Genomic DNA, 27,691 nt, shown 5'->3' on the forward strand with positions numbered 1-27,691 from the left:
CCAAAGCGCCAAAAGTATCTCTCCGCATTCTCTTATTTGGTTTCCCGCTCACTTGAGGTCGATTGATGGTTCTCCCTCTAACCCTAACAAGGGCGCACACGAGGTCGCGCGAGGACTCACTGACCGCGCCGCCTCAGCAGTCCCCCTGCCCCGCGGGGAACCCTTGCTTACGTTTAATGAAATCACCGCACACTACTATCTGTCAAGACGGGTATTCCCCCTCCCGCACCCCGCCTTATGCAGGGCGCGGGCGGTTACCCTTCTACTTCTACAAGCCCGTGCGCACCCTAACCTCGCAGTTCTTCATGCCATATACCCTGAAAGATATCCCATTGCGGACTACTCTGCCTCTGGACTAAGGGCAACATTGAACCATGTGTTATGGGAGTGTGAAGCCATCGGCTCCTCGTTCAGCGAGGATAGGTGGGCTGCGCTCTTGGGCAGCCCCGAACTCAACGACCAAACCCTGGCCGTCCAGAGTGCCCGCGATCGGGCCGTCAAGCTCGGCTTGGCGGTCCCTACGTGGGACTAGCCGGGTGGCGCGGGGTCTCCCCTGCGTCTTCTCTGGACCGAAATAAGGTTACTTCACTCACTCAGGAACTCCCACAACCAAATTTTATGATCCCCTATTGCGAACTGTGCTTTTGTACGTCTGTTTTTTTGTCGTTTCCCTACTTTTCTTACACCAATCCTCCAATTGCCTCTTACTAATCCCTATTGCGGGCATGTTTACTTTTTCGCTGCTCTCGCTGAACCCAAGGGCTTCAAGGAGGCCAGTGGTGTCTAAATCGACCGCTGGGTAGACGTGTTCACATTCTAATAAAACATGCTCCATCGTTTTCCTAGCTTTACCGAGCAAGCACATGCTTCTTCCTTCTTATATCTCGCCTCATAGGTGCGTGTTCTAAGGCATCCCGATCTCGCTTCGAAAAGTAACGAGTTTCCCTTTGAGTTATCATAAATTATTTCTTTCCTAATTTCGTTTTTTCCTCTTAAGTATAGTTACTCATGACAGGTTTCTTCTCCATTGCCGCCACCCATGAGATTATATCAGCCTCTCTGACTTTCCACTTGGCGTTCTTAGTTGCTGTGTTGCCCACCCTACAGGTCGCATACTTGCTGATAAGCTTCCTAGTTCTTTTCCTCCACTGTGAATCAATGTTTTTCCTGCACGTGGCCTGAAACACGAGCGCCATCTGCCGTTGTGGCCCTTCGCCGCATCGCAATGCGGAGAAACAGATTCCAGGAGACGCGAGTCATGCGGGAAAAATCTCAATGAATACGAGAAAGTCGAGCGTCCCCTAACATTATGAAATGTAGACACATTATAAAGCGCGATAACTAAAATAGCTTTCAGCATCGGTGCGTTAGTGGTTCCTTCTAGGTAATTGTGTCCATTTAAGTCCGGAAATGCATTTCATTAGTGCAGTCTAGATGAAAAAAACCGCGCAGAACTCATCTACGATGACTATCGACGCATGCGAACAGCCGATGCGCGTCATGCGTGACGTCATGCGGTAGCCGGGTTCCTCTCTCGCGCATAGCCGAGTTGGCGCCGTTGAAGAACGGCGCACGCCCAGGGGCTCAGATCTCTCACGAGAATGGCCCATATTTTGAGACCGTACTGCCTTCGTGGCCGGCCCATATATTTGGTTACTTTAGAAACTCGTCAGATAATTCCATGAATTCTGTTCACAGTAAAACGCAGTTTCACTTAAAACGAATGGGGAACAAAATTGGGGAGCGGGCGAACAAAAGAAAGAGGGTCTCGGAGCGAACAAATAGTCGTATTGTCTTAATCAGGGGCCCTCTAACGAGTTGAACCACTCTTTCGCACAAGCACCAGAATACTCAATTCGCTTTCTCTCTCTTCCACTCGGCGATATCCGCTCACCTTGTGGTCGTCGTTCGGACTGGGCTTGTCCTTCCCGCCTCCTGTCCTGTTGACCCAGTGATTCTCGAACTCTTCGCATCTTTCTTTATGCTGCGGTCCTGCGGGAAGCCATATGCAGTATGTCCTCTATAAGTAGGCATGCGAAAACGCAATATATATGACCACGGGTTGCTCCCTCTGTTTCGCACACCTATTTCTGTCTGTATTGTAATCACAGAAATTAGTCAGCCAGTGATCTTTTAAGGGGCACTGAAGGGAAACGTTTAGCTCGGTTGGTAAATTACACTCCTGGAACACCCGATGACGTCAGTCTTACCTTGAGCGGAGCCTTGGTAGGCCAAACGAAGATGCAAAACTGAAAGAGAGGCTGGAAGTTCTCGTGTTATCTTGTCCTGACGACGTGAGATGCGAAGAGCATCTTCTCCCCGCTAGTTAATTATTTATAGACAAGTGAGGATTATAATGCACAGCAAAATAACCAGAGACTGAAGTGGGTTAATTTTTCTAAATAACTGCCCAGACATGCAGAAGCACTTGACAAGTAAAACACCAGGTGAGCGCAAATTTCAGAAACATATATAACACACAGGAGTATTTAGATGACAGCCATCAAGAACTAGTACAAGCACTTGAATGATGATGGTGACAAAATGTATTTATTAAGGGATGGCGCGAAGGCCTAAGCACTTGAATAAATTCATCTTTATTTCCCACTTAGCAATGCAGGACGGTGAGGAAAAAGCCGCGACCCCTGGCAACATATACGACTCCAAGCAATAAGTATAACTTGCTATGACAACTAAAGATCCAAAATGTTGACTCGACAAACTTGTGGTTATAGAGAGAGGCTGTTTGGTGAAGCCGGATTGGTTTGCCTGGCAGCACGCCTAGCCTTCTGCTCTATGGTTGAATGTGATGATAACTGAAAGGGGACACACAGCACGTACGACACACACACACACTTAAGTACCTTGTTGAGACCAGTGCCCTGCAGAAAAGTTGAGAGCGTCTTCGTAGCGTAGGACGCACAGGCGTCCATGGTCTGAGTGTACAGTGTCGCTCAGGGTGCGAAGGCTGATCGAGCGCAGGCAGTATTTTTTTGCAATGCAAAGAGGTTGCGATTATAGGTTGAGCGTGATCTTCCCATGTATAGGTTGCACGCAAGACACAGTGACGATCATGTAATTCGCTTGATCTTGCACAGGAAGCATTCGGCCCGGGCAGCGTTCGACGGTGCACGCGTTGTCCCCACGGCGATCATGCTGCGATCCCGGAATCGGTCCTGACGCTGATCGCTCAACTCCTGATGCCTCCGTAGCCACACGCTACCAGTGTGGCTGCCATGGAGACGTAACGAGAAGCAGTCACAAAACACATTTGAAGAGCATTTGAATTTCGGCGCTCCCGACTTGCAAAATGTCGCCTGGTGTTCAAGAATCGGTCTTCGAGGGCGTCATAGAGCGGTTGCTTATCGACTCTTCTAAAGGAAACAAGCAGCTCTTCTCGCCCTCACCGGAATTGTGCTCAGCTGCGACTAAATGTGCCCTACAAATATAAGCTCGTGTTTCGATGTCTCCGATAATTAAAAAAAAAATCGAGGAAATGTTTACTGGCCAGTCTTCATAGCAGTGGGGGCCACGATAGTCGTCGATGCGAATAATGTCGATCAGACCGGTTGTCTTCTTCATGCAGATCCTGTTCGCGCCGGTTCTGGCTGCGGGCGCTGGACAAGTGTTTCGGTGCGACTCGGGCTGTGCAGGAGCACAAAAACGCCACCAGCTGCTTTGTGCCAAATCTTTCGTCCGATTGTCGGGTGCGACTCCGAACAGCGCCACGTGCACGCATTGAAACTGCAAAGGGCTGCGCCGTCAACACCATTGGTAACTGCGCTGATTAGCGATGCACGACGATCGCAGTTGGATCGCAGGTGAGAAAACGTTGTCACATACATGCGTCGGCACGAATAATTCGTTTTTGAATAATTCATGACCACACCTTTGTTCCTTTATTTATTTATTTATTTATTTATTTATTTATACATACATACATACACTTGACAAGTACATACTTGTCATACTTGTACATGTATGACTTATACATACATACATACATACATACATACATACATACATACATACATACATACATACATACATACATACATACATACATACATACATACATACATACATACATACATACATACATACATACATACATACATACATACATACATACATACATACATACATACATACATACATACATACATACATACATACATACATACATACATACATACATACATACATACATACATACATACATACATACATACATACATACATACATACATACATACATACATACATACATACATACATACATACATACATACATACATACATACATACATACATACATACATACATACATACATACATACATACATACTGCAGCCTCAATAAGGCTGCAGGAGTGGGATGAACAACAAACATACAGCATTTATAAACAAGCTTGTGTGGATTGTTTCAGTGGTAGTACGGATGTTGCCCGGTAATGAATTCCAGACCTCAATTATTGACGGAAAAAAAACGGTGTTTAAAGGAATCAGTGCGGGCAAAAATAGTTGAGATGTTTAAAGCATGGTGACTCCTCATGCATGAGGGTTTGGAAAAAGTCAAGTAGTTATCTAGAGAGGAGAGGCGAGGAGAATCGATTAACGTGTGAATGAATTTTCGGCGTTCAAGTTTGTGACGGTCTGCAAGAGGAGTGAGACCAAGTACGGAAAGACGGACGGCGAAAATTTCTTGTCATATCTCCTACAAACAAAACTCACTGCCTTTTTTTGTGCTGATTCTTTTTTTTTTGACGTCACAGTGTTTGTATGGGTTGCGTACAACGCAGCCATATTCGAGGATGGGGCGAATGAGCGTTTTACGTGCGAGAAGTTTAGTTCCTTGGGAAGCGAGACGCAGCGTAAGGAATGTAAGGGAGCCAGTCTTTCAAGGGCCTTGCTACAGGCGGCATCAATGTGTTTCGACCATGACAAATCGTTTGTTAGTAGGATACCTAAATATTTGAACTCGAAGACCCTATTTAAAGTAACATTATTAAAGGCATAGACAAAGAAGAAAGGGGATGAGCGTGGTGTAAAGGACATCGAGACAGTTTTGGAAAAGTTGATATTCAATTGCCATGCTATGGACCACTTAGAGAAGTCAGCGAAATAATTCTTAAGGACTACATCATCAGTAGGAGATTTAATTCTACGATATAAAACACAATCAGCTGCAAAAAGGCGTATTTTAACTGAGGTGTGTAGGGGGAGATTATTAATACAAAGCAGGAATAAAAGAGGTCCCAGAGAAGAACCTTGGAGAACCCCTGATGAAACAGGCATCAAAGGTGAGTTAGTAGAGTTGAAACATACATATTGCGAACGCTGGGAAAGAAAGTCCGATATCTAGCCAACCGAAGATGCATTTTTTAGTATAGCGAAGAGCTTCTACATAAGTTTAGGGTGTGAGACAATGACGAAGGCCTTTGTGAATTCAATAAGAACAGCATCAATCTGGTCACTTATGCCTAAAGAGCTGCTGATGTCATGAACGAATTCTGCCAGTTGTGTTACAGTGCTAACGCCACGTCTAAAACCATACTGGAATGTGCACAAAATTTTGTTAGTTTCAAGAAATTCCTTAATATGTTTAAAGATAATGTGCTCGAGTAATTTACATGAGTGTGCTGTTAATGAGATTGACCTAGAGTTGGATAACAATGGAACACTACCCGACTTAAATAAGGGCAAAATTGAAGCAATTTTTCCACGAGGGAGGAGCGGAGGAATGATCGAGACGGCAATGTATATACAAGAACACTAAAGAAAAAGTGTGTTTATTTGTGACATGGCTGAGTATTAATGAGGAAAAGGGTAGTTACCGTTCCTGAACTGTGCGTTGCGATAGCCGGCTGTAACGCAGCCTAGGTTCCCATCTGTGTGCAGCTGTTATACCTCAAGAAGAACCAGAGAAAAAGTATTGAGCCAGATAAACCGGCAGGTACGTTATTCGTCTAGAAGTCTCTCATCGCTTTTTCAGTGTGCAAGTATATCACTTTATTACGTAGAAAAATGCACCGGAAGATCCGCTGCTGCTACTGAATTTTAACTGCCCGTGCCAGAACGAACGAGTTGACGTGATTTTCACGTGACCTTCTTTATGCCGCGCTCTGTGAATCAGCCAGTGTCGACGTCACATGAGACGTACTGTAATCTAATACATGTGGCGCCACTCCAATTTTATCGTTTACAAAAGCTCTCCTCTCGCTACGAATGACGAATTTATTATTACAGAAGCCTAATTTTTCAATCTAGTTTGACTTAACATGTAGCTTTAGCTCGAGGCCACCTCCAACGCCGCCCATTCAAATACACGTAAAAAGCAGAAACTCTTTCATGAAGCAACCCCTGCACAAATTTCAATGGGATTTGTTGCATTTGATAGAGAAAGCTAAATCCTAGCGACTGTAGCATGCGGAATTTCGATTTAGGGCCTCATGTACTTCACAATACCTACGGAGTCAGGGTTTGCTCTTGGCTGCTGAAATATCTGCTGTGGTTGCATTCCCGCGCAAATCTGTCTGCCGCTACACGATCTCAATTAACGGTGTTGTGATACCTTGTCTCACACCACAGATTTTTGGGCATTATCACTAACCGCGTTTTGTCATGGGCAAGGCACGCTAATGTGCTGAAGCAAAAACTTACTCTCTTTTATCATGTTTTTCGCTTCGTAGGAGGCATGAAGTGGGGCCCCGCGGAGGGCTGCCTAGTACGAGTTTGCCCGTGTGTATTCGTAGGCTACATTCCCTACAACCTACCGATACTCTCAAACTTGAGCATTTCCTGCTTAGAGATAGTAGAGAGCGTTCAAGCGCAGGCACTCAAAACATGCGTAGGCTTGCCACGGCACGCCTCCGACGAAGGCACAGTTGAGGAAGCCGGCGTCTTTCCATTATCGTTATACATGTCCTACGAGCGACTTCGTGTGCATTTACGCTCACTCACACGACACCATCGCCATCGATTGACGTCGATTCTGCACCAGCAGCCGGACAGCAGTTTCACGAGTGCACTCCGGTGCACCCCACAGCGATTGGAATACACCTCCAAGCTGATGGGAGCCGCTAAGAAAGTTTCACACTAAATGTGGACGGTCAATCAAAACGCTTTAGAAATTAACTTGGTTACAGCTCCGACTCGTGTGTCCTCCATCGCCATTTAAAAGTTCGAGTAGCACAATTCAGGACTCACCAGTGCTTCACTTTCTTTTTGCCTCTGTGAATGAAACGGCCTACCTGCTGCCAGCGTCTCCATCAGAAATCTTTCAACCTTCAAGTCTCCTTTATTTGATCATATTGTGTAAGAACTGCATATGTAAAGTATCACTTCTTTATGTTAAGCTACTCCTCTTTGTAACTCCTTAGTGGCCCTGAGAGTACTAGAATGAATTGAAATGAGACAATAACTGTGCCAAAATGCTATAAAATATTATCAACCGTGATCGAACAAGGAACGCTTCGACAGTTGTCTTCGTCAGGGCCCCGAGGAATGCATTATTCAAAACGATCGGTCCAACCTGACATACGATTTGTGTTGGACTGCTTTCCCGTTGCACCTATCTCTTGTTTAGACATAATATGTTGTATGCTCATACATGGCGCTAAATCACACATTACAAAACACCAACGATTTTTATCTGTGTCTTCGAGGGGTATGCGATGGCATCGGTACAAAAAAAAAAGAAAAAAGACGGCTTACCGTTTGGAAGGAAACACGCCCTCTGACTCTTTTTTGAGGACTCCTCCCTCGTCTTGTTCGCTTCACTTGAAGAAACCTCGCGAGTTCCGTTCGCTGCGTCGCAGGCAGTGAGGGCCAACAGGAGGCCCACGAGCCTCGCCGCCGCCATGGCCGCAGCAGCAGAACTGCGCCACTCGCCTCGCAGCTGTGCGGCCGCGCAACGCGCGATTCGGTTGGACGCCGTTTACGACGGTTGCCTTCAACGGAGAGGTTTTCAGCGTACGAATAAGTCGAGCCACGCAGGCAAAGAACAACGCGGCTTGTGGAGAGCGTCACGCGATTCCGTCCCATTGTGTAATGCGTCTATAAACCCGCTTGCCAATGAACTGGGTACACGTATTATACGGCGCGTTAAAAACGGCGGCAATAAAGAGAGGTCTTTGTTCGCTTCGGAGAGTGGCGTCATCAAAACCTTCTCTCTTGCCCGTTTTCGTGGTTGTTGCAAGACACGTTCGTCGCCCGCACGTGTATCATGCGGCCATCTTTTCTTTCTTTGGCTCATTCGGGGCAAATTTGGCATAAAATTGCCCTGGGAAACACGGCTAAGGGATGAGGAAATGCCTTACTTGGCCGTGTCACCCTGGTAACGGAGGAGCTGCAGGATGCTGCATAGTAGGAGAAAGGGAAAACAACACCTAACAAGCACATACTTATGCTGTACAGGTCAAAACAGAAAAGCTACTTGATTGTACATACGTGTAATCGGTGTCATGCGTGCAATGAGAGAACTAAGCGAAACTGTGAAAGGCCCTGTTAGCACTATTACACAACGATACAAATACATCATGTCGAAGAAATTTGAGACATCGTGAGAACTTTCGTGTTCTTTAGCTAGCAGTTCTCTTGTTATTTTCTTTTTCAAATGCTTTAGGTGAAGTTCCAGAAGCCAGTAAATGTAGTACGGTTGGGTATTGATTTACCCGCTGCGGTTGCTCAGTGGCTATGGTGTTAGGCTGCTGAGCACAAGGTCGCGGGATCGAATCCCGGCCACGGCGGCCGCATTTCGATGGGGGCGAAATGCGAAAACACCCGTGTACTTAGATTTAAGTGCACGTTAAAGAACCCCAGGTGGTAGAAATTTCCGGAGTTCTCGACTAGGGCATGCCTCATAATCAGAAAGTGGTTTTGGCACGTAAAACCCCATAATTTTTAGGGGTATTTATTTAGCATGTCTGGTATTTGTGAATTTAATCGTTGGTCTCCGTAGTTGGTGCGTGATCGAGTTTTGTATACTAAGCTCCTGTGTATTTCGTACGTGGTTTGTTTTGCATAATATTGTTACGAGAACGAATGATTAAGAACTGAAGACTATTTACGAAGTATATTTACAAAGGGTAACTGCAGCGCTGGCCAGTTCAGCCGACCGCTCTAGAGCCAGAGACAGTTTGTCGTCTTCGTTGGGGCGCCTGCGTGCATCGTCCACAAGAAACACGCAATATGCTTGTATCATTATCCTCGGAGGCAGAAGCACCATCCCGGTGCGTCTAGATATCAGAGATAACAGGAGAGTAATATTGTTTGAGGCGTACGACATGCACAGCGTCAGTGGAATTCGGGGCAGATGAGGCACTGGTTCCGAATGGGGCGATTTCGCACGTAACTGGAGTCACGGCACGCAGCACTTGATATGGGCCTGTAAGCCGAGACAGCAGTTTTTCTGACAGGCCAATATGACAGGGCGGGGACCACAGGAGTACCAGAGATCCAGGCGAAAAGTGGACGTCTCTCTGTTGGCGACCGTACAAGCGCCATTGCTTCTCTTGCGAGGCCAGCAGGCGAGCGCGGGCAATTTCGCGTGCTTGGGCTGCCCTGGCGATGGCGTCAAGTGCATACTCGCTGGTCTCTGCTGCGGCGGATGGGAGGGGTGCGTCCAGTGGGAATGTCGGTTCTCGGCCGAACAACAGAAAGAACGGGGAATAACCGGCAGTGTCGTGACGTGAAGAATTATACGCAAAAGTGACATAGGGTAGGGCAAGGTCCCAATCAGTATGGTGGGACGAGACGTACTTTGCAAGCATGTCCTTTAGGGTACGATTCAGACGTTCAGTGAGACCATTATTCTTTGGTTGGTAAGACGTAGTCAGCTTTTGTTTGGTGGAGCAGGACTGTAATATGTCGGCGATGACTTGAGAAAGAAATGTGCGACTACAATCTGTGAGCAGTTGGTGCGGATAACCAACTGTGTACGTCGTCGCGCAAAAGAAAATAGGTGACATCTGTGGCGTAGCTTGTTGGAAGTGCTCTGGTGATGGCGTAGCGCGTGGCGTAATCTTTCACCACAGTGATCCACTTGTTTCCAGACGTGGATAGAGGGAAAGGGCCAAGTAAGTCCAAGCCAACGCGAAAGAACGGCTCTGAAGGAATGTCTAGCGGCTGAAGGCACCCGGCAGGGAGCGTCAACTGTGTTTTTCGGCGCTGACATATTTCGCACGCCGCAACGTATTTCCGGACGGAGCGGGCAAGGCCTGGCCAAAAGAAGCGTCGGCGAATCCGGTCGTAGGTGCGGGAGACGTCAAGGTGACCTGCCGTTGGTGAATTGTGAAGTTCTTGGAGAACAGCTGACCGAAGGTGCTTGAGAATGACGAGGAGTAGGGCAGGACCGTAAGGGAGTACATTGTGGCGGTATAATACACCATCCCGGAAAACAAACTGGTGAAGCAATGAATCAGAAGGCGAAGATTCCAAGCCATCAATGATGGCGTGCAACGCTGCATCACGGCGTTGCTCGTCGGCAACGTGTAGCAGCTGCGAAACGGAGAAAACGCAAGCATCGGGGTCAGGGTGCGCGGCTGGTTCGTCCACTGGATAGCGTGATAAACAGTCTGCGTATTGATGTGATTGGCTCGCGACTCGTGCACTACTGCATAGGAATATTCTTGCAGTCGCAGATCCCAGCGACCAGGCCGGCCGGTAGGATCCTTGAGTGAGGAATTAAGCCAGCAGAGCGCGTGGCGGTCTGTGATTACAAGTAACTGCGTGCCATACAAGTACGGGCGGAATGTGGAAACCGCCCAGACGAGAGCCAGGCATTCACGATCGGTAATCGAATAGCTGCGCCCCACTGCTGTGAGGAGACGGCTAGGTGGGCGATAACATGATCTTGACCCTGTTGGCGCTGGGCTAAGAGGGCTCCGATACCATGACCACTCGCATCGGTACTCACCTCTGTAGGAGAGGACGCGTCAAAGTGGGCCAGTATAGGTGGCGTGGTGAGAATGTTGGTGAGGTTGGCAAAATCGGCAGTTTGAGCGGGGCCCCATGTAAACGGCACGTCCTTCTTCAGAAGAGCAGTAAGTGGTCGGGCAATCGCTGCGAATTCTTTAACCAAGCGTTTCGGACGTACTTGACAGACTGAGGTACAGGGAGAGACGTGACAGCACGAATTTTCTCCGGGACCGCTTGAATACCAGAAGCGTCGACGAGGTGGCCCAGCACTGTAATCTGCCGACGACTGAAGTGACACTTCGATGAATGTACTTGGAGCCCAGTCTTGCGGAAGACTTGAAGAACAGCTGATAAGCGCTCAAGGTGTGTCTCAAATGTAGGCGGAAATACGAGACTGTCGTCTAGGCAGCAGATGCATCGTAGCTGTTTAATTGAAGCAAAGAGTCCATCATACGTTCGAACGTTGCTCGGGCGTTGCATAGACAGAATGACATAACTTTGAATTGATATAGACCATCAGGGGTGACAAACGTGGTCTTCTCTTGGTCCTTTTCATCCACAGAAATTTGCCAAGAACCAGACCGCAGGTCTATTGATGAAAAGTAGTTGGCATCATGGAGACAATCGAGGGCGTCGTCCATGCGAGGCAAGGGGTAGACGTCTTTCTTGGTAATGCGGTTTAGATGACGATAACCTACGCAGAAACGCTATGTGCCATCTTTCTTTTTAAGAAGCACCACGGGCGACGCCCAAGGGCTCGATGAAGGTTCAACAATGCCTTTGGCAAGCATCTTGTTCACTTCATCTTGAATAACCTTACACTCTGGAAGAGAAACTCGACATGGCCGGCGATGAATAGGACTGGCATCAGCAGAATTTATGTGATGCTTAACAATTGAAGTCTGGCCCAATTGGCGATTGTTGAGGTCGAAGATGTCGTGGTAGGGAACCAAAAAGCGATACAGAGCTGCTGCTTCTTCGGGCAACATGTCCGCAGCAATCATGGGCCGAAATGTTGCGTCAGCGCAAATAGCATTTTGTGGACGCGGTGAAGAATCTGAGCAGACGTCTACTGCATACGGCCTGACGTAGTCATCTCCTATAGCACGCAGCATTGCAACCGATATTCTTTGGGGTAGAACTTCCTTTGTCAGGCCAACATTGACCACGGGGAGGCATGTCCGATTATCGGCGACGGTGCCGACGGAGTGGGGCATAGTGATACGGCGCACCAAAGGGATATCAGGAACAGGTGTGGCGACGTAATCACCGTCGGGCACAAGAAAGAAAATATAGTAAATCGACGAAAGTTAAGGCTTTAGGCGGCAGGCGGATGAAGGCGGTCGTACTAAAGTTGTTCGGCAGTTCGGCACGAATATACACGAGTAGAGGAAGTTCTAGGCAAAGGGCACCGGCAGAACACTCGACCAAAGCTGAATGCGTCGTAAGAAAGTCGAGTCCGATCGATTAGGTCATGGGGACAATTGGTCAGCACTGTAAAAAGAACAGGAACGTGGCGTTCGGCGATACTTATACAGTGACGCCAACAGTGCTGCCATCGGCCACGCGTATGGATCGAGTAGTAGGAGGCGTGAGAACTTTCCCCAGTCGACAACAGAGGTTACAACTCATTATGGACACCTGGGCTCCAGTATTTATTAACGTCGTCGTACGGATACCGCCGACGTGAACATCAAGTAAGTTCTGGTTCGTTGGGAGCGTCAGTGGAGGATTTCGACACGACGGAGACAATGCAGCACTACCTCCAGGAGCGGCATGGTCTAGTTTTTTGTCCGCGAGTGTCCTTAATTGGTCGGCGATGAACAGCGGCGTGGCTGGGGCGACGGGGCCCAACGGCGCTGAGGTGACTGTGAGCGAGCAGGACGACTGTCATCAACGGATCCATCAGAGGTAGGACGCATACGGCGAGGCGAGTAACGGCGCGTATGGACACATCCAGTTTTTGTAACTGTGCTTGCACAAATATTACCTGAGTACTGTGGAATCCCGACCACGATACTTGAAAAAACCTCAGACGGTTCAGGGGTAAATGCATATTGCGCACGTCTCTATAACAAGTAATAAAATTTTAAAATGTCTGAACCGTAATCATGCGGAATCTGCAATCTAAGATGGGCATATACGAGCTCCCTGATATAAAACAACGTTGGCAACAAATATGGGTACCCCGAGTCATGATCATAGAGCTTTTCTTTCTAACAGTATGAGAGGTTTAATTTTGTAAGTGGGGCCATCGGAAAATATTACGCCACCGAATTCTAATATGGGCCGAACATACATTTTATATACCATCCGTAAGGTATCCCTGCTGTTAGGTATGGCCGGACGCCAAGGGCCATACGTCATTCCCTTCCCCTCTACTTGGCCGGACCCCACGGCGCCGGAGAGGTCATTCACCCGACCCTCTCCCCGGATTCGTCAAAAAGAGGATCGACATCCCCTTACCCTCTACTTGGTCGGGCACCGTGGGTGCTAGGTCATCCCCTTACCCTCTCATGGCCGGACCCCACGGCGCCGGAGAGGTCACTCACCCGACCCTCTCCCCCGGATTCGTCGAAAAGAGGATCGATTTCTCCTTCCCGTGCTCGGTATTGCAGGGGCCTTCTCTCTGTGCCGGTCACGTGTCATCGACGGAAGCAAGATCCCGCCCACACGATTGTAGAGAGCCTATTTAAGGGGCTCCGAAATGTACTTTTTAGATACTTCATACTTGATACTTCATGCTCTTCTTATTTTCTTTCAACTACCTTTGAATAAACAGTGCAAGTTTCGCACTAGCAAATCGTCGTCTCGCCCTTGCTCGATCGCCATGGTCTACCAGATGCCTGCACCTCGCCGACAACGCCACGCTACCCAATAAGGAAAGGTCGGTCGAGCTTCGAAAGGCAGGCGCCGCTACTTCTCGGCAGCAGTACGGTACGCTACCTTGGAGTACGCAAGAGACAGGTCGCTAGCAGTGGGATCGCCTACAAACGCAACAAAATGGTTGCTAACGGTGGGATCGCCCCTAAAATGCAACACTGCGTAGTCCAGAGCGACGGTGGCTGAGCCGGCGGAGCATAGCTACGGCTCGTTCTGCCTTTGTTTTAATGTGTTCAATGTGACAGCGCCAGGTGAGCTTGCCATCGTAAATAACACCAAAGTATTTCGTCAACTTGAGGAATGATTCCCTGTCGGTATTGTAAAAATATATGCATCTGTGCAGTTAATGGGAATACTAATGTTGCACTTTTGCTAATGTTTAACGACATACATAACCCCTCAAGCCATGTCTCCAGCATTCCTAAGTAATTCTGCAATGACTGTTGTAGTGAATGTATATTATTTGCGGATGTAAAAAAATGCGATATCGTCCCCATAAATATAAACATCTACTTCCGGAGACAGAGGAATTGTGCTTCGCAAAATGCTAAATGATATAGGGGAAAGAACGGGATGCTGTGGTACACCTCCTCTCTGTTGTGTTTAAACGTCGAAATACCGTGTTGGTAACTCTAAAACTCTCTATCCCTTATAAATTCATAGATCTAAGCGGTTATATATTTTACGATATTCGTATACTGAAGCTTATCGAATAGAATACAATGTTCTACAGTATGCACAATGACAGCTGCACAATTCTACAGTATGAATACAATGTATGCTTTTGATACAGCTAGCGTCACCAAAGCTGCGTACTCTCGTTTGCGGCAAACAAGTTTAATGCGTATCTCTAAATCTACATGGGCGCTCCATATCAAGTGGCCGGCACGAAATACAATTTGACAAGGACTGAGAAGGGTGTCATCTTGCATAAAATTTGTTATACTGCCGTGAAAAACCGTTTCTAATAATTTGACGACATTGGAAGTAAGAGAAATTGGTCTTATGTTGTCTAAGTCAAGTCCAGCTTATTTTTTCTTCAATATTGGAATAATTTTAGCTACTCTTCACTCTCTTAAAACCCATAAATTCTTGAGAGAAAAATTTATCATATTTAGAATGTCATGAGGCGCATATTAAACCTTTAGCATTTAATGTTGTGATTCAATCTGGATCTAAGGATGACGCCAGTAACGAACTAATTGTCTTCAAGCTCTGTCGCTGTTACTGTTACAAAGCCCTCTCCCAAAGGAGGTTTCTTGAGTCCTATTGGCAATTTATGTTTGAAACGTCGCGCAAGTCGTTGAGAAATTTTCTCTAGTGGTTCCGATCATTCTTTCGTTGATGGAACGACAGAGTAGACATTCACTGGCGCCGGCATAACTTTACGAGATCGAAGAAATTTGAACAGGGCTTTTTCATTGCTAGACTTCGAAAGGTATGTGTAGTGCTTGGAATCATAATCCTCCTTAGCTTTTGAGACTGTTCGTTTAAATGTAGTAGCTGTATATGTATAATCTGCCCAATTAACAGTACATTGGTTGTATAAAAGTTTTTTTCCACGCAGCTTTTCTATGTCTAAAATCTCGCTCGCAGTCAGAATTCCACCAAGGACAATATTATCCACCCTTAGTAGATTGCGCAACAAATTGAGCTTTTTTTGATGATTGTTTTGAATTGAACATAGGATCATTGCTTTAATATCACTCTCCATGCCCTCCTGAGCGTGTAAAACTGATTTTAACGCATTAAAAAATTTTTCGTACTCAACAAAAGTGGGCACATTACTATCTAAACTAGTTAACGGGGTAAGCAGTTCAAAAATTATACGGAGGTGATTGCTGTTCCGGAGTCTACAGTCTTCCAGGAGGTGACGGACATGCTCGAGGTAGCAAACGTAAGATATATGGCAGATCGTCGCAGCGCTGCCAGTTCAGCCGACCGCTCGAGAGCGTTCGTCGTCTTCGTCGGGGCACCCGCGTGGGTCATCCACAAGGAACACGCAATATGCATGTGCCAATATGTATCCAATAGAAGTGATCTATTTATCCAATACTTAGATAGTATCTCCAAACATCGTTTATGTCTGTATAACCGCTTGAGAAGTGATACTTTGTAGGTTTTAAAAGATGGGCGTGTGCTTTCCTTTCCTAGACGAAACTATTAGAAATATCACGTATTGCGCGCTTTTGAAAAATTAGAAGGGAAATAAGGTTTGTGTCAGTCGTTACCCTTGTCAATTGCCCTTGCCCTGCGCCAACCGATTCCAACTAGCGCCCGCGAATTTCTTAATTTAATCTCCCCACTAAGTCTTCTGCTGTCCTCGACTGCGTTTCCGTTCTCTTGGTACCCAATCTGTAACCCTAATAGTTCAACGGTTATCTAACCTGCGCATTACAGTATCTGCTCAACTCCAGTTTTTTTCTGTTAATGTCAGTTAGAATATCGGCTACACCCGTTTGCTCTCCGATCCAAACCGCTCTTTTTCTGTCTCTTAACTTTATGCCTAGCATTCTTCGTTCCATCGATCTTTGCGCAGTCCTTAACTTCTTATCCAGCCTCTTGTCAGTCTCCAAGTCTGCCCCACGTGGCTGCACCGGTAAAATGCACTGATTGTGCACATTTTTTTCAATGATAATGGTAATCTTCTAGTCAGGAGCTGACAATCTCCCAACCATTTTTTATTCTTCTATGAATTTCCTTCTCATGACCAGGGTTCCCTGTGATTAATAGACCTAGGTAAACGCACTCCTTCAGACTCTAGAGGCTGACTGGCGATCCTGAACTCTTGTTTCCTTGCCCGGCTATTGATCATTATCTTTGTCTTCTGCATATTAATCTTCGACCCAACTCTTACACTCTCTCTGTTAAGGTCCTCAATCGCTTGTTGTAACTCGTCTGCTGTATTGGCGAATAGAGCAATGTCGATGAAGGTTGCTGAAGTATTCGCCGTTGATCCTTATCCCTAAGCATTCCCAGTTTAATAGCTTGAATACTTCTTCAAAGCACGCAGTGAATAGCATTAGAGAGATTGTGTCTCGTTGTCTGACCCCTTTCTTTATAGGTATCTTCCTACTTTTCTTGTGTGGAATTAAGGTAGTTGTAAAATCTGTAGATATTTTCGAAGATATTTACTAAGCGGTCTGCATTCCTTGATTACGTAATGTCTCTATGACTGCTGGTATCTCAATGGAATCAAATGCCTTTTCGTAATTTAAGAAAGCCGTATAGAGATGCTGATTGCACTCTACGGATTTCTCGATTACCAGATTAATGACGTGAATGTGATCCATTGTAGAGTATCCCTTCTTGAAGCCAGCCTGTTCCCTTGGTTGTCTGAAGTCCAGTGTTGCCCTTATTCTATTGCAATTTACCTTGGTGAATATTTTGTATAATACTGGGGGTAAGCTAATGGGCCTATAATTATTCAATTAATTAACATCTCTCTTTTTGCGGATTGGTATAATGTTTGCATTCTTCCGGTTTTCTGGGACCCTTGCAGTCAGTAGACAATTCGTATATAGAGCCGCCCGTTTTTGAAGCATTATGTCTCCGCTATCTTTGATTAAATCGACTGTTATTCCATCTTCTCCTGCTGCTTGTCCTCGTTTCCTGACTTGCAAGGCCATTTTGACCTCATCGCTAGTTATAGGAGGAGTTTCTGTATCATGTTCATTACAGCTACGAATGGAGGCATCCTGACTCCTTTGGGTACTGTACAGGTCAGCATAGAATTCTTCCGCTGCTGTTACTATATCTTTCAGATTGCTGATGATATTACCCTGCTTATCTTTCAGTGCATACATCTTGGTTTGACCTATGTCAAGTTTCCTTCTCACTGATTACCGGCTGCGTCCATATTTTACCGCTTCCTCAGCCTTTCTCACGTTATAATTTCGAATATCCGTTATTTTCGACTCGTTGATCCGTTTTGACAGTTCCACAAATTCTATCTAATCTCTTCTTTGTCTTTGTCTTTTTAATTCTTTGTCGTTTCTTTATTAGGTACTTTGTTACTTGGGAGAACTTGCCTACTGGTTGTCTTGGTGCCTTGCCTCCCACTTCAATTGCTGCCCCTGAAGCCAGCCTAGTTACGGTTTCATTCATTACCTCTGTCATCTTCTTATCTCTGTTATAAAGCTGCATATTTGTTTGCAAGTACCAGCCTAAATTTGTCTGCTTTTACCCTTACTGCCTCTAGGTTGACCTGTTTCTTCTTCACCAATTTTATTCTTTCTCTCTTCAAATTGAGGTGAATCCTAGACCTCACTAACCTATGATCACTGCACTTTACCCTACCTATCCCTTCTACATCCTGCGCTATGCTGGGATCGGCAGAAAGTATGAAATGAATTTCATTTCTTGTTTCACCATTAGGGCTTTTCCAGGTCCACTTTCTGTCGCTACGTTTCCTGATGAAGGTCATTTCTTGCCCTGTTTCGCGTATGTGCGAGTCTTTCAGCGAAATTTGATCACGACCGAATTTACTGCTTCATGCTGCTTTTTGCAAGTTAAAAATTTTTCAATTTGGTGCTTTTTTCTCATGTGTAAATTGCGGATTGCTTGACCTCTTGTAGGGGAAACAGGGGGAAGGCGGGAGATGGAAATTCAAGACGATGAGCAAAACGAGAATGTTTCGACAAGTGGACTTGTCCTTTTCAAGGCGACATATGCTTTCCTCGCCACAGTATATATAGGTAGGGTTCTTCTAAAGTGGAAGCAGAAATAAACTATCCACAAGTTGCTCTCGATAGAGCTAATGATGTAGCGTCAAGGTTGGAGGGACAGTCGGAATTAGCTAAGGAACAGCCTACACCAGAATGTGACGCCGCCAGCCTTTTAATAACATATTCCAATGCACTCCCAAACATAAACAACACCCTACGAAAATACCACATAATATTAGAGCGTTTTAGAATAGGGGCCCCAAACGTTCTGGGTCCCCGAAGAAATAGCGTCGAAGCCAGTGGGCATGCGCGAGACGCAAATTGCGTTTGGATTTTGCGTTCGGAACGCTATTTCACCGATTTAGCGGGAGCCCGAATAGCGGCCCCAAAAGCTTTGAGTCAGCAAACATGGCGACACCCATCAAAGCGATGGCTCTAACCTACCACCAAACTGGGTTCGATTCGTGGTAACGCGTGAAGTTCGCAAGCTAGGAGAACTGACTGCGGTTATCGCTTTCTCTCCCCTAGCGTGTGTTATGAAGATTCATTCATGAGACGCCGCTGATTCCGAAATCGATTGTGGATTTTATGGCTCGTAGGCCTAACACGGCTAAGCTTGGCTGGTGAAGGCAGAAAGAGAGAGAGAGAAACAACTTTATTGAACCGAGCTCGACATCTTCTTAGACGCCGTCGATGGAAGTGGTTCCCTCTTCACGGGACCCATATGCTTCCCTAGCCGCCTGGCCCCTGGAGATCAGGACGAGCTGGTCTTCCAGGGCGGTGCTGGTTAGCAAGGTCTCCCATCGCTCGGTAAGGGTGGATGAGGCATGGGGTAGGGTAGTGGGGCAGTTAAGAGGTGGGGGGATCGCCTTGATGAAATTGCATACTCCAATGACGTGTTGGAGCGTGCCTAAATGAGTTTTGCAGACAGAATCAGTTGCGCTTAGTTTTGAGCAAACCAACTTTATGTGGTGAAGGCACATAAAGTTGGTTTGCTCAAAACTAAGCGCAACTGATTGCTTGCTGCTTACAGAATAACCTCTAAATTGTAATCAAGGGCGAATACATGCAAGTCAAAATTAATATTCCTGCAATAAAATGGTATATTTTATGTAATTATTTCTCATGGCTTTTCTTTGGCGCCGTACTGGCGCTGTCAGCGCAATACGCTATCCGCAAACGCAAAGCCCTATTCTAAACTCTCTCTCCTGCGTGCCCCAACGCTAACACCCGCAAAGCTCTTTGGGGCCCCAAACTATTGGGGCCCCTATCCTAAAACTCTCTATTATCATGTAACGAGCGTCTCCTTCTTGGCTTCGCTCTCCGCTGCCCGCTCTTCTCGCGCACGCGCTTCCTGCTCGTTCAGCCATGCCCTCAACTCCGCACCCACAAGCCCCATGCGTTCGGCTAAGGCTAACAGGTCTCGTGTGCTAGCAGCCATAGTTCCTAGCCTTTAGAAAAAAATACAAACGAACGGCTTTGTCCTGTCGCGGACGCCAATTTGTGATGCCCAAATATGGGGACAACGGTTCGTGTACTCAAAGGTTTTAACGGTTCTCTTAGGCGGCGCCTCCGAGAAGCCAATTGAGGACAAAGGCGTTGGTTTCGAACACACACACAAACTTTTAATGGAACTAAAAAAGGCTTAAAATAAATGATAGAAAGAAATAGAAAGAATCAAATAAACACTCAAATAGACATCACGGCGGTAAGACACATTTGGGGCTAGTGTGAAGCTAACTAGTGCGCGAGTCCGGGCTTGCCACGACGGCAGGGATGCGTAATAGTCTCGATGCGGAGACGCGGCGACAAGTTGGCGAAAGGAGTTGCGGCGGTGTCACCAAAGGTCGTGGTGTAAGTTGACTGACCGGGCGACCGGAGCGCGCCAGCTCTGGCTTGGAGAAGTAAAGCAGGCGGCTTGGTACCACGAGAAGACGGCGGCGGCGTTCTGGCCGGGCAGCTGGACGCAGAACTCGGGCCCGTAGCCCGACTGCTCTTGTCCTGCCCACGGGCACAGAAGCTCGCCGGCCTTGAGCAGCTGGCGGCACGCTCGGGTAGACGGGAGACATGCAGCAACGGGTTGGCAGGAGGCCCCAGTCGGGTGAAGTCCTGGTGGCTCGGGTTCGGAACCCGACGGCCCGTCTTCAACTCCCGGTCCGGTGGTTGACTTCGTCCTGGCGTCGCTTCCAGGAATCATCCCGGCGTCTCCTCGGCGTCTCCCCGTTCTTCCAGCGCACCACGCTTTTTCTTATCTCTGGCCGATATTAGGCATTCTCCGATTGGCTGCCTGACGCCTCGTGGTCTTTCCTAATTGGTTTGCTTTTCTTCTTTCAGTTGTTTTTCTTGCGCCGCGCGTTCACGTGCCGGACGCTCTTCGGCGTTGTCGTCTTTCTCCTTCCAGCACGGACTTTGCCTCGGCGCGCGCACTCCTTGTCGTCTGCTCCTGTCCGTGCCGATCACCGCACCATGTCACGCACCACACATCACACTCACAAACCGCGTGCAGAAAGCTACACAAAAGCCGAGTTTCTGCCGCAGCAGTGGCGATTCTAAAATATATAACAATACTCCAACAACTCCTCGGAACCTATGTGGCACGGACGTACCTCAGGCCACGAACGTGACTTGAGGTCTATGGCAGGAAACGAAGCAGCGCATGCTGCCGCCCGAGAGCATACGAACCGGGATTTACGAACCGAGGTGGATGTCATTCCCATCAACTATATGCTCTAATATTGCAACATCATCAACTGGAAAGAAGAAAAAATACACTACCACATCTAAAATTAAGCAGGGAAGAAGACACTGCCCTCCGCATACTAGAAACGTATACATATGTCCCTGAAATTATCTACAATCGGATGCACCCCAGCAAATTCCCATACCTATGCCGATATTGTGGTCTACCAGACATCCTCCAACACATGGTTTTAGTTTGCCCACACTGCGAGAAAAAGAATCAAGATGAAGCTTCAGAACCACTACAAGCTATGGCATAAACGTGGGAGGCATGTTAACGGCACAAGGCCGGGAGGATCAGCGAAGTCTGGTGGACCGGGCCGCGGCATTAGCAAACGGCTTTCTGGACTGAGAGAGCCGCCCACCTAAGGCGAAGTAAGAACCTCCTCGTTGTTTCACACAATAAACGTTTATTCCTCCTTCTTTCTATTGATCCAGAAGGAGGGCGATAAATAACAAAAAGTAATATATCAAAACACTCTATCGTTATGCACTCATAGCTATCATCTACGATCTTAAATTCAGGAATTATTCTGTATGGCAGGAATTATTATGTACGTATTCTGTATGGTTACAGATACAGACGCCACCACCAGGCTTTCCTAATCACCAGCATCAAATAAATAATTGAATTCAGATAATAAAAGATTAACTTATTCAATATACTTATCGCATCTAAATGAAAAGCAACAAGTCTAGAGCCACGTACTTAAAATTGGGATATGACGTGTATAGGAATTCAGTAGTGGAGTACGACATCTTGGACGCCTACGTTTCTTCGTGGCACGTCCTATAGTAACTGCTTGGACTTCGCGTTTTTTTCCTCACGACTACAGTCCTCTGTTAGCTAGTGCATCGATGTGTTAACACATGGGAGTGATCGCATACCGAAGTACGTCTGCGTCAAGTGGGTCACACCTGCCCCTTTATCTCGTGTGCAGTGCACAGACTGGCCCGCCTTTAAGACGTTCGTGGAGACTTCCTGTTGGGATCGCTAGTCGCCACCCCAAATAGAAAACTTGATCGCGTCCGCCCTCGGCGAGACCTCGCGGAACGTTTGTGCGTCTGCGCCGAGGTCTCCTATAGGTTACACGCAGTCCGACGACACACTGAAAGGAAATACAGAAGGACGAAATCCGCGTACGATCTCGCCCTTTGTCGCCGGGCAACGACAAATAAAGCGCCATGTCGCGACATTATAATGGCAGCGCTGGAGAAAGTTCTGAACACCATCGCAAGCCGCTGCCACGTATTTGGCATGCAGATAGGAGCTTCCGTTCGCCCCCACAAGAAGGGTACCCTTTGCGTGCCCTGTCCACTTACCAAAGCCGCACTGGTGTAGAGGTGGCGGACGGCTTCTGCAAAATGACTGTGGGCACAACTCGACCAGCCTCAATCCCATTCGAGGTTTTTGCGCCATCTTTCGCAATAGACCACTATGGCTTGCTCCTCACGATGCCTGAATTAGATGCGTCTCTTGCGTCGTGTCGACATTCATCCGCCCCTGGCCTTGACGGGATTTCGTACTCGTCTCTCTCTGACCTTGGAAGGGCTGGACGCACTGCTCTGCTCCATTATTACAATGACACATGGGTTTCCTGTATTGTTCCGGAGCACTGGAAGATCAGCCGCCTGATTGCCCTCTTGAAGCCTGGAAAGCTCCTTATGAACTTACCTCGTACGGGTCAGTTGCATTAGCCAGCTGTGTTGGAAAAGTTATGGAACGAATGGGGGCTGGCGAGGCTCCATTGGTTTCTGGAGAGGAATGATCATTATACGGACATAATGACCTGGTTTTGGCGAGGTCGTTCTTGGATTGACAGCGTCATCGAGTTCGTAACGACAGTGGAACATGAAAAACTTCGACGCCGACTCGTCGCCACTGTCTTCTTAGACATCAAAGGGGCCTAGATAACGTCCTTCATGAAGCCATTCTCGATGCCCTAGACGACTTGGGCGTTAGTGGCCGGATCTACATGTGGATTCTGAGCTACGTCAGCGGCTGCTTCGTGTACATGTCCACGCCTGACGGGGAGACTACTCGTCATCAGGTTTGCCATGGAGTTTCTCAGGGAGAAGTTCTTAGCCCAACTTTATTTAATGTGGCGCCGAATGGCCAGGTTAGTGAACTTCCAGCTCACATTCACATCAGTGCATATGCTGGTAACATCTGCATCTCGGCTTCTGGTTCGACACTCCCACAACTGCGTTCGAGATTACAACGTGCTGCGTCATCTACTTCACGATACCTACACTCTTAAGCAAAATTGCACTATTTTGCCACACAACAATAATCGTCATCTGCCTTGTCCGCATTTTCTTTCTTTAACGCGGTGAGCCCGGTACTTCCAAGTCACGAACGGCATGCCGGTTATTGGCATGACTCAGCATTCTCGACAGGAAAGTAGCGAGCGCAGCGTTTTCAAGGAAGGAAACGCAAGCAAGACAGATGACGATTATTGTTGTGTGGCAAATATACACCCCAAAAGGTGTACATTTGTTTCAGATTGCATGGCGCCAGGTTTTGCTCTTAGTTGCTGAAATATGTGCTGTGGTTGCTTTCCCGCGCAAAGCTGTCTGCCGCTTCACGATCTATTAACGGTGTTGTGATACCTTATGTCTCACACCACAGATTTTTGGGCATTATCATTGACCGCGGTTTGTCATGGGCGAGGCACGTAAATGTGCTGAAGCAAAAACTTACTCTCTTTTACCATGTTTTTCGCTTCGTAGGAGGCATGAAGTGGGGCCCCGCGGAGGGCTCCCACTACGAGTTTGCCCGTCTGTATTCGTAGGCTACATTCCTTACAACCTACCGATACTCTCAAACTTGAGAATTTCCTGCTTACGGACATTAGAGAGCGTTCAAGCGCAGGTACTCAAAATATGCATTGGCTGGCCACGGTGCGCCTCTGACGAAGGCACAATTGAGCAAGCCCGCGTCTTCCCATTATCGGTATATATGTCCCACGAACGACTTCGTGTGTATTTACGCTTACTCACACGACACCATCGCCATCGATTGACGTCGATTCTGCATGAGTGGCCGGACAGCAGTTTCACAAGTGCACTTCGCTGCCGTCTACCCCACATAAGGCTATGCCCTTCCATATCACCCCCTCAAACCACCGTGGGTGATGATTCAACCTTCAGTGTGCCGACATGTCCCCAGCCTACTCAAGAAATCATTGGTTCTCGTTAGCGGACTGCAGCAACTTGCTCTGGCATACATATGGTCAGAATACCAGACCTATGTTCATGTGTGCACTGACGGATCCGCGTCACCAAAGGCGTCGGCAGCAGCTGTGGTGATACCCGCTCAGCGTACTACTCGAATTTTCGTTTTAGATTAGAATTCTACATATCACGCTGCAGAGCTTACGGCCCTTAAAGAAGCGATTCGCCACATCTGCGGGGAAGGACCTCAAGAGTGATGCATCTTCACGGATTCGAAACCCGCGCTGAAAATTTTGGGATGCTTCCTGCGCCACATCGCCTATCAGGCTCTGGCGCTGCAGATCATCGAGCTCCTTCTATGCGCTCAAGAAAAATACCACCGAATAGTGTTCCGATGGATCTCGGAATACTGTGCGCTCAATGGTAATGAGACGGCTGATGCTGAAGCAAGGCGAGCCCTCAGCAATGGCCGGCGAACTGTTGTGCCGTTCTCTAGACTGGGCATCACGTACCTCCGGTCGTAATTAATGAGGAGTGCGACGAGAAGATACTAGACCCAGCGAGACGCTCGTTACGTTCGCCTTAAAAGGCTGGACCCACTATGCATTTTTCTGTTCCGCGTAGAATTCCCTGCCCTCATGCCTGCTTGATACACAGACTACGTTTGGGCGTCACTTTCACGCGCAGGAACATGCAGATCATTGGTCATGGTGAACTCTCCGGGCTGTTCAGCGTGTGGCGTTGTTGAGACTATAGACCGTGTGCTCGTGGTGCGCCCTGTGTATGCGTACGAAAGACTGACACTGGCAGCTACCTTGAGGCATTTATAGAGCAGACCACTATCGGACGACCTCCTGTTAGGCGCATGGCCGGAGTTTTGGCGGACGATAGAGACAATGCGTGCTTTTTCACGTTTCTTAGGCGACACGGACCTGGACTCGCGCTTGTGATGGTAGCACGTATGCGATGTGTTTTTTTTTCATTTCATTTCTCCCATCGTCATCCCCCATTGGGACCTTTTCTTCGTCTCTTGTTCCCTTTTCCTTGCGCAGAGTAGCAGGCCAGATACTCTACTTTCCGGCCAACCTCTCTGCCTTTTTTATTCAGTAAACTTCTTCCTGGGTCATCGGTGCCGTACATGCATAATGCCCCCCACCTTCATATCAAACGTGAGAGGTCCTTAGATATGTGCTCGCTCTACGAAATTGCGCAGTCAAACAACAAGCGCTGCCAAAATATTCTCGCTGCAACGTCGTCAGGCGCACCATTTCATTAATGTATAGAATATAGCTTTCTGAAACGTTCGGCTACTCAATAACGTTGACATTGTGCAAGGATGGCAAAGAGGGTGCCCAAGCTGTACTACCAAAGTATCGCAGGTGCTTACACTGACATCAAGCATGGCGCCAAGGAGGTTATTAAATAACTGACGACATCCAACCGGAGTGATGGCCATGTCACGTCGAGAGCTATGTACCTTAATCAAGCCATAAGGTTATTATAACTACCAGTTACAACTACCAGCTACCACGATTCTGTAATAGTCGTAGTTTTGGAGGGGGGCTGAATGTCTCAACTACGTATGAAACTGAGTGCAGGAATTAGTAATTTGCAGTTTGAGTGATTAAATAAGTATATACTACCTGTTAATCAGAACACGTCTACGTTGCCCTTAACGTTAGTGCCAGTGACGTTGTCGTATTGCGTGACCACTGCTTGAGTTAAGCCAATCGGCGTTTTAAATACAAAAGATATTTCCCATTTTGTCAGCGTCATGATGGGAACGTGCGCTCGGTGACCAGAACTGCCTGTCAAAAGCTTATGCGCTCCTCCGTGCCATTTCTGAAATTGTTGGAAACAGTTTTTTTGTTCATTTTATTCAAAAGAATGTACTAGGCATGAAATTTTCCCAGGTGGGACAGAGTGAGCCTAATGATTTCTTCGGGCGTGGCTTCGAGGCTCTGAGGGAACCAGGGCGCGTCCGGTGGCGCCGTCGAGTCGAGGAACGCCTTGGCGGGAGCGGGCTTGGAGTGTTCCAGCAGGGCGCTCAGGGACAGCGATGGGTTCGCGGGAAGTGGCACGCCCTCCGGAGGAACGTAAACCAAGATTGCTGGCATGGCCGGAGTCTTCAGCCCTTGAATGTGGGTCACGGCGAACGGCTGGCCGAAGAGAGGCAAAACGTACCTCGGGACAGCGCTGGTTCTGCTGAACGGCCTCTGGTTCTGCCTCTGCGACGGTCCTCGGTTGTTGGCTCTCAGTTGAGGGCCGCGAGACTGCAACGTGGGCGCAGTTCCTCGTCGGGTGGGCGGTAAGTACACGAAGAAGGCCGGCTGGTCGTCCTTCACTGCTTCAGGAATCTTAGACTTGAAGTAAGACTTGAGGTGGTTGGGCTTTTTCACGAGAGCGACGACGTAGCCGTGCGACACCGGCGTCTTCAGCGTCGTCTTGACCACCCGGTCGTCTTCGGGGCGGCCATTGAACGTTTCCAAGACGGGCGGATCTGTTTCCGGCACTGCAATGTCTTCGTCCGGCAGTCCGGGACCGACCACCTCATCTTGAGGTGGCAATGCAGGTCCGGGCTGTGCCTCAGGCTGCGGCTCAGGCTGCGGCTCAGGCTGTGGCTGAGGCTGCCGTTGTGCGGACTGGTCCGGTGGCCAGGTTATGGAGGCAGTGACGGTCCTAGACTGCGGGATGCTGGCGCTGAGCTGTCTTGGAGCGTCGTCGATTGCCCCGTTGCCCCTGACTTGTTGGTAGGCCACCTGTTGCGGTGAGCTGACCTGATACGGCGTTGTGTACACCCGTCCGTTTTGTGACAGGCTCACGGATCCGGTCGACACGGGAATGAGCGGCGTCCAGCCATACGTTGAGATGGGCGCGTCCAGTCTCTGGCTGAACTGGCCTCCATTGGCGAAAGCCAGGACACTCAGCAAGGAGAGAGGGAAAATGCAGAGGCCCATTGTATGGCTCTTTGCCGGAGAGGTTTGCCTGCGTACGACCGTGGTCATTCCGTGTACTAGCTAACTCAGCGCAAGTGGTCCATTCTATGGTAATCTAAAACAAGGTGCCGGACATTTTTTTTTTATTTACGAATACTGTTGGCCTGTCGGCCGTTACAGGGTGGGTCAAAGCAGCACTTGAACAATCAGTACAATACATGGTATTACAATTATACATATAGCAAAAAAAAACAAAAAACAAAAAAACCAAGTTAGTAGCAGTATTTCGGCAATTAGTACAGTACATGAAGTCAGTACATGAATAGTGTTTTAATATGAGAACATAAGTGAACAAAGAAGATACATAAGC

General features: G+C 47.7%; 3 protein-coding genes across 7 annotated transcripts in view; 1 reads left to right on the forward strand and 2 right to left on the reverse strand.

Annotated features, from left to right (window-relative positions):
* Positions 1-7,999, reverse strand: part of LOC139047660 (uncharacterized) — a 35,608-nt gene extending 27,609 nt beyond the window's left edge. Inside the window, exons 1-2 of one of the 4 annotated variants that reach the window (XM_070521533.1) lie at positions 7,716-7,999; positions 1,895-1,992 (exon numbers count right to left, since the gene is read on the reverse strand). In XM_070521533.1, the coding sequence (XP_070377634.1) occupies positions 1,895-1,992; positions 7,716-7,863 (246 nt within the window). In that variant the 5' untranslated portion in view covers positions 7,864-7,999. The remainder of the gene's footprint in view (positions 1-1,894; positions 1,993-7,715) is intronic. The other 3 variants (XM_070521535.1, XM_070521534.1, XM_070521536.1) reach the window with 3 other exon arrangements.
* The window catches only part of GEFmeso (Guanine nucleotide exchange factor in mesoderm), a 380,310-nt gene that overhangs the window by 108,952 nt on the left and 243,667 nt on the right, over positions 1-27,691 (forward strand). For both annotated transcript variants that reach the window (XM_070521522.1, XM_070521521.1), the window contains one exon: positions 3,587-3,821. In XM_070521522.1, the coding sequence (XP_070377623.1) occupies positions 3,794-3,821 (28 nt within the window). In that variant the 5' untranslated portion in view covers positions 3,587-3,793. The remainder of the gene's footprint in view (positions 1-3,586; positions 3,822-27,691) is intronic.
* Positions 26,278-27,691, reverse strand: part of LOC139047378 (uncharacterized) — a 64,032-nt gene continuing 62,618 nt past the window's right edge. The window contains exon 4 of the mRNA XM_070521204.1: positions 26,278-27,370. Within this exon, the coding sequence (XP_070377305.1) occupies positions 26,278-27,370 (1,093 nt within the window). The remainder of the gene's footprint in view (positions 27,371-27,691) is intronic.

Source organism: Dermacentor albipictus, chromosome 7, assembly GCF_038994185.2.
Source record: "Dermacentor albipictus isolate Rhodes 1998 colony chromosome 7, USDA_Dalb.pri_finalv2, whole genome shotgun sequence".
NCBI lineage: Eukaryota > Metazoa > Arthropoda > Arachnida > Ixodida > Ixodidae > Dermacentor > Dermacentor albipictus.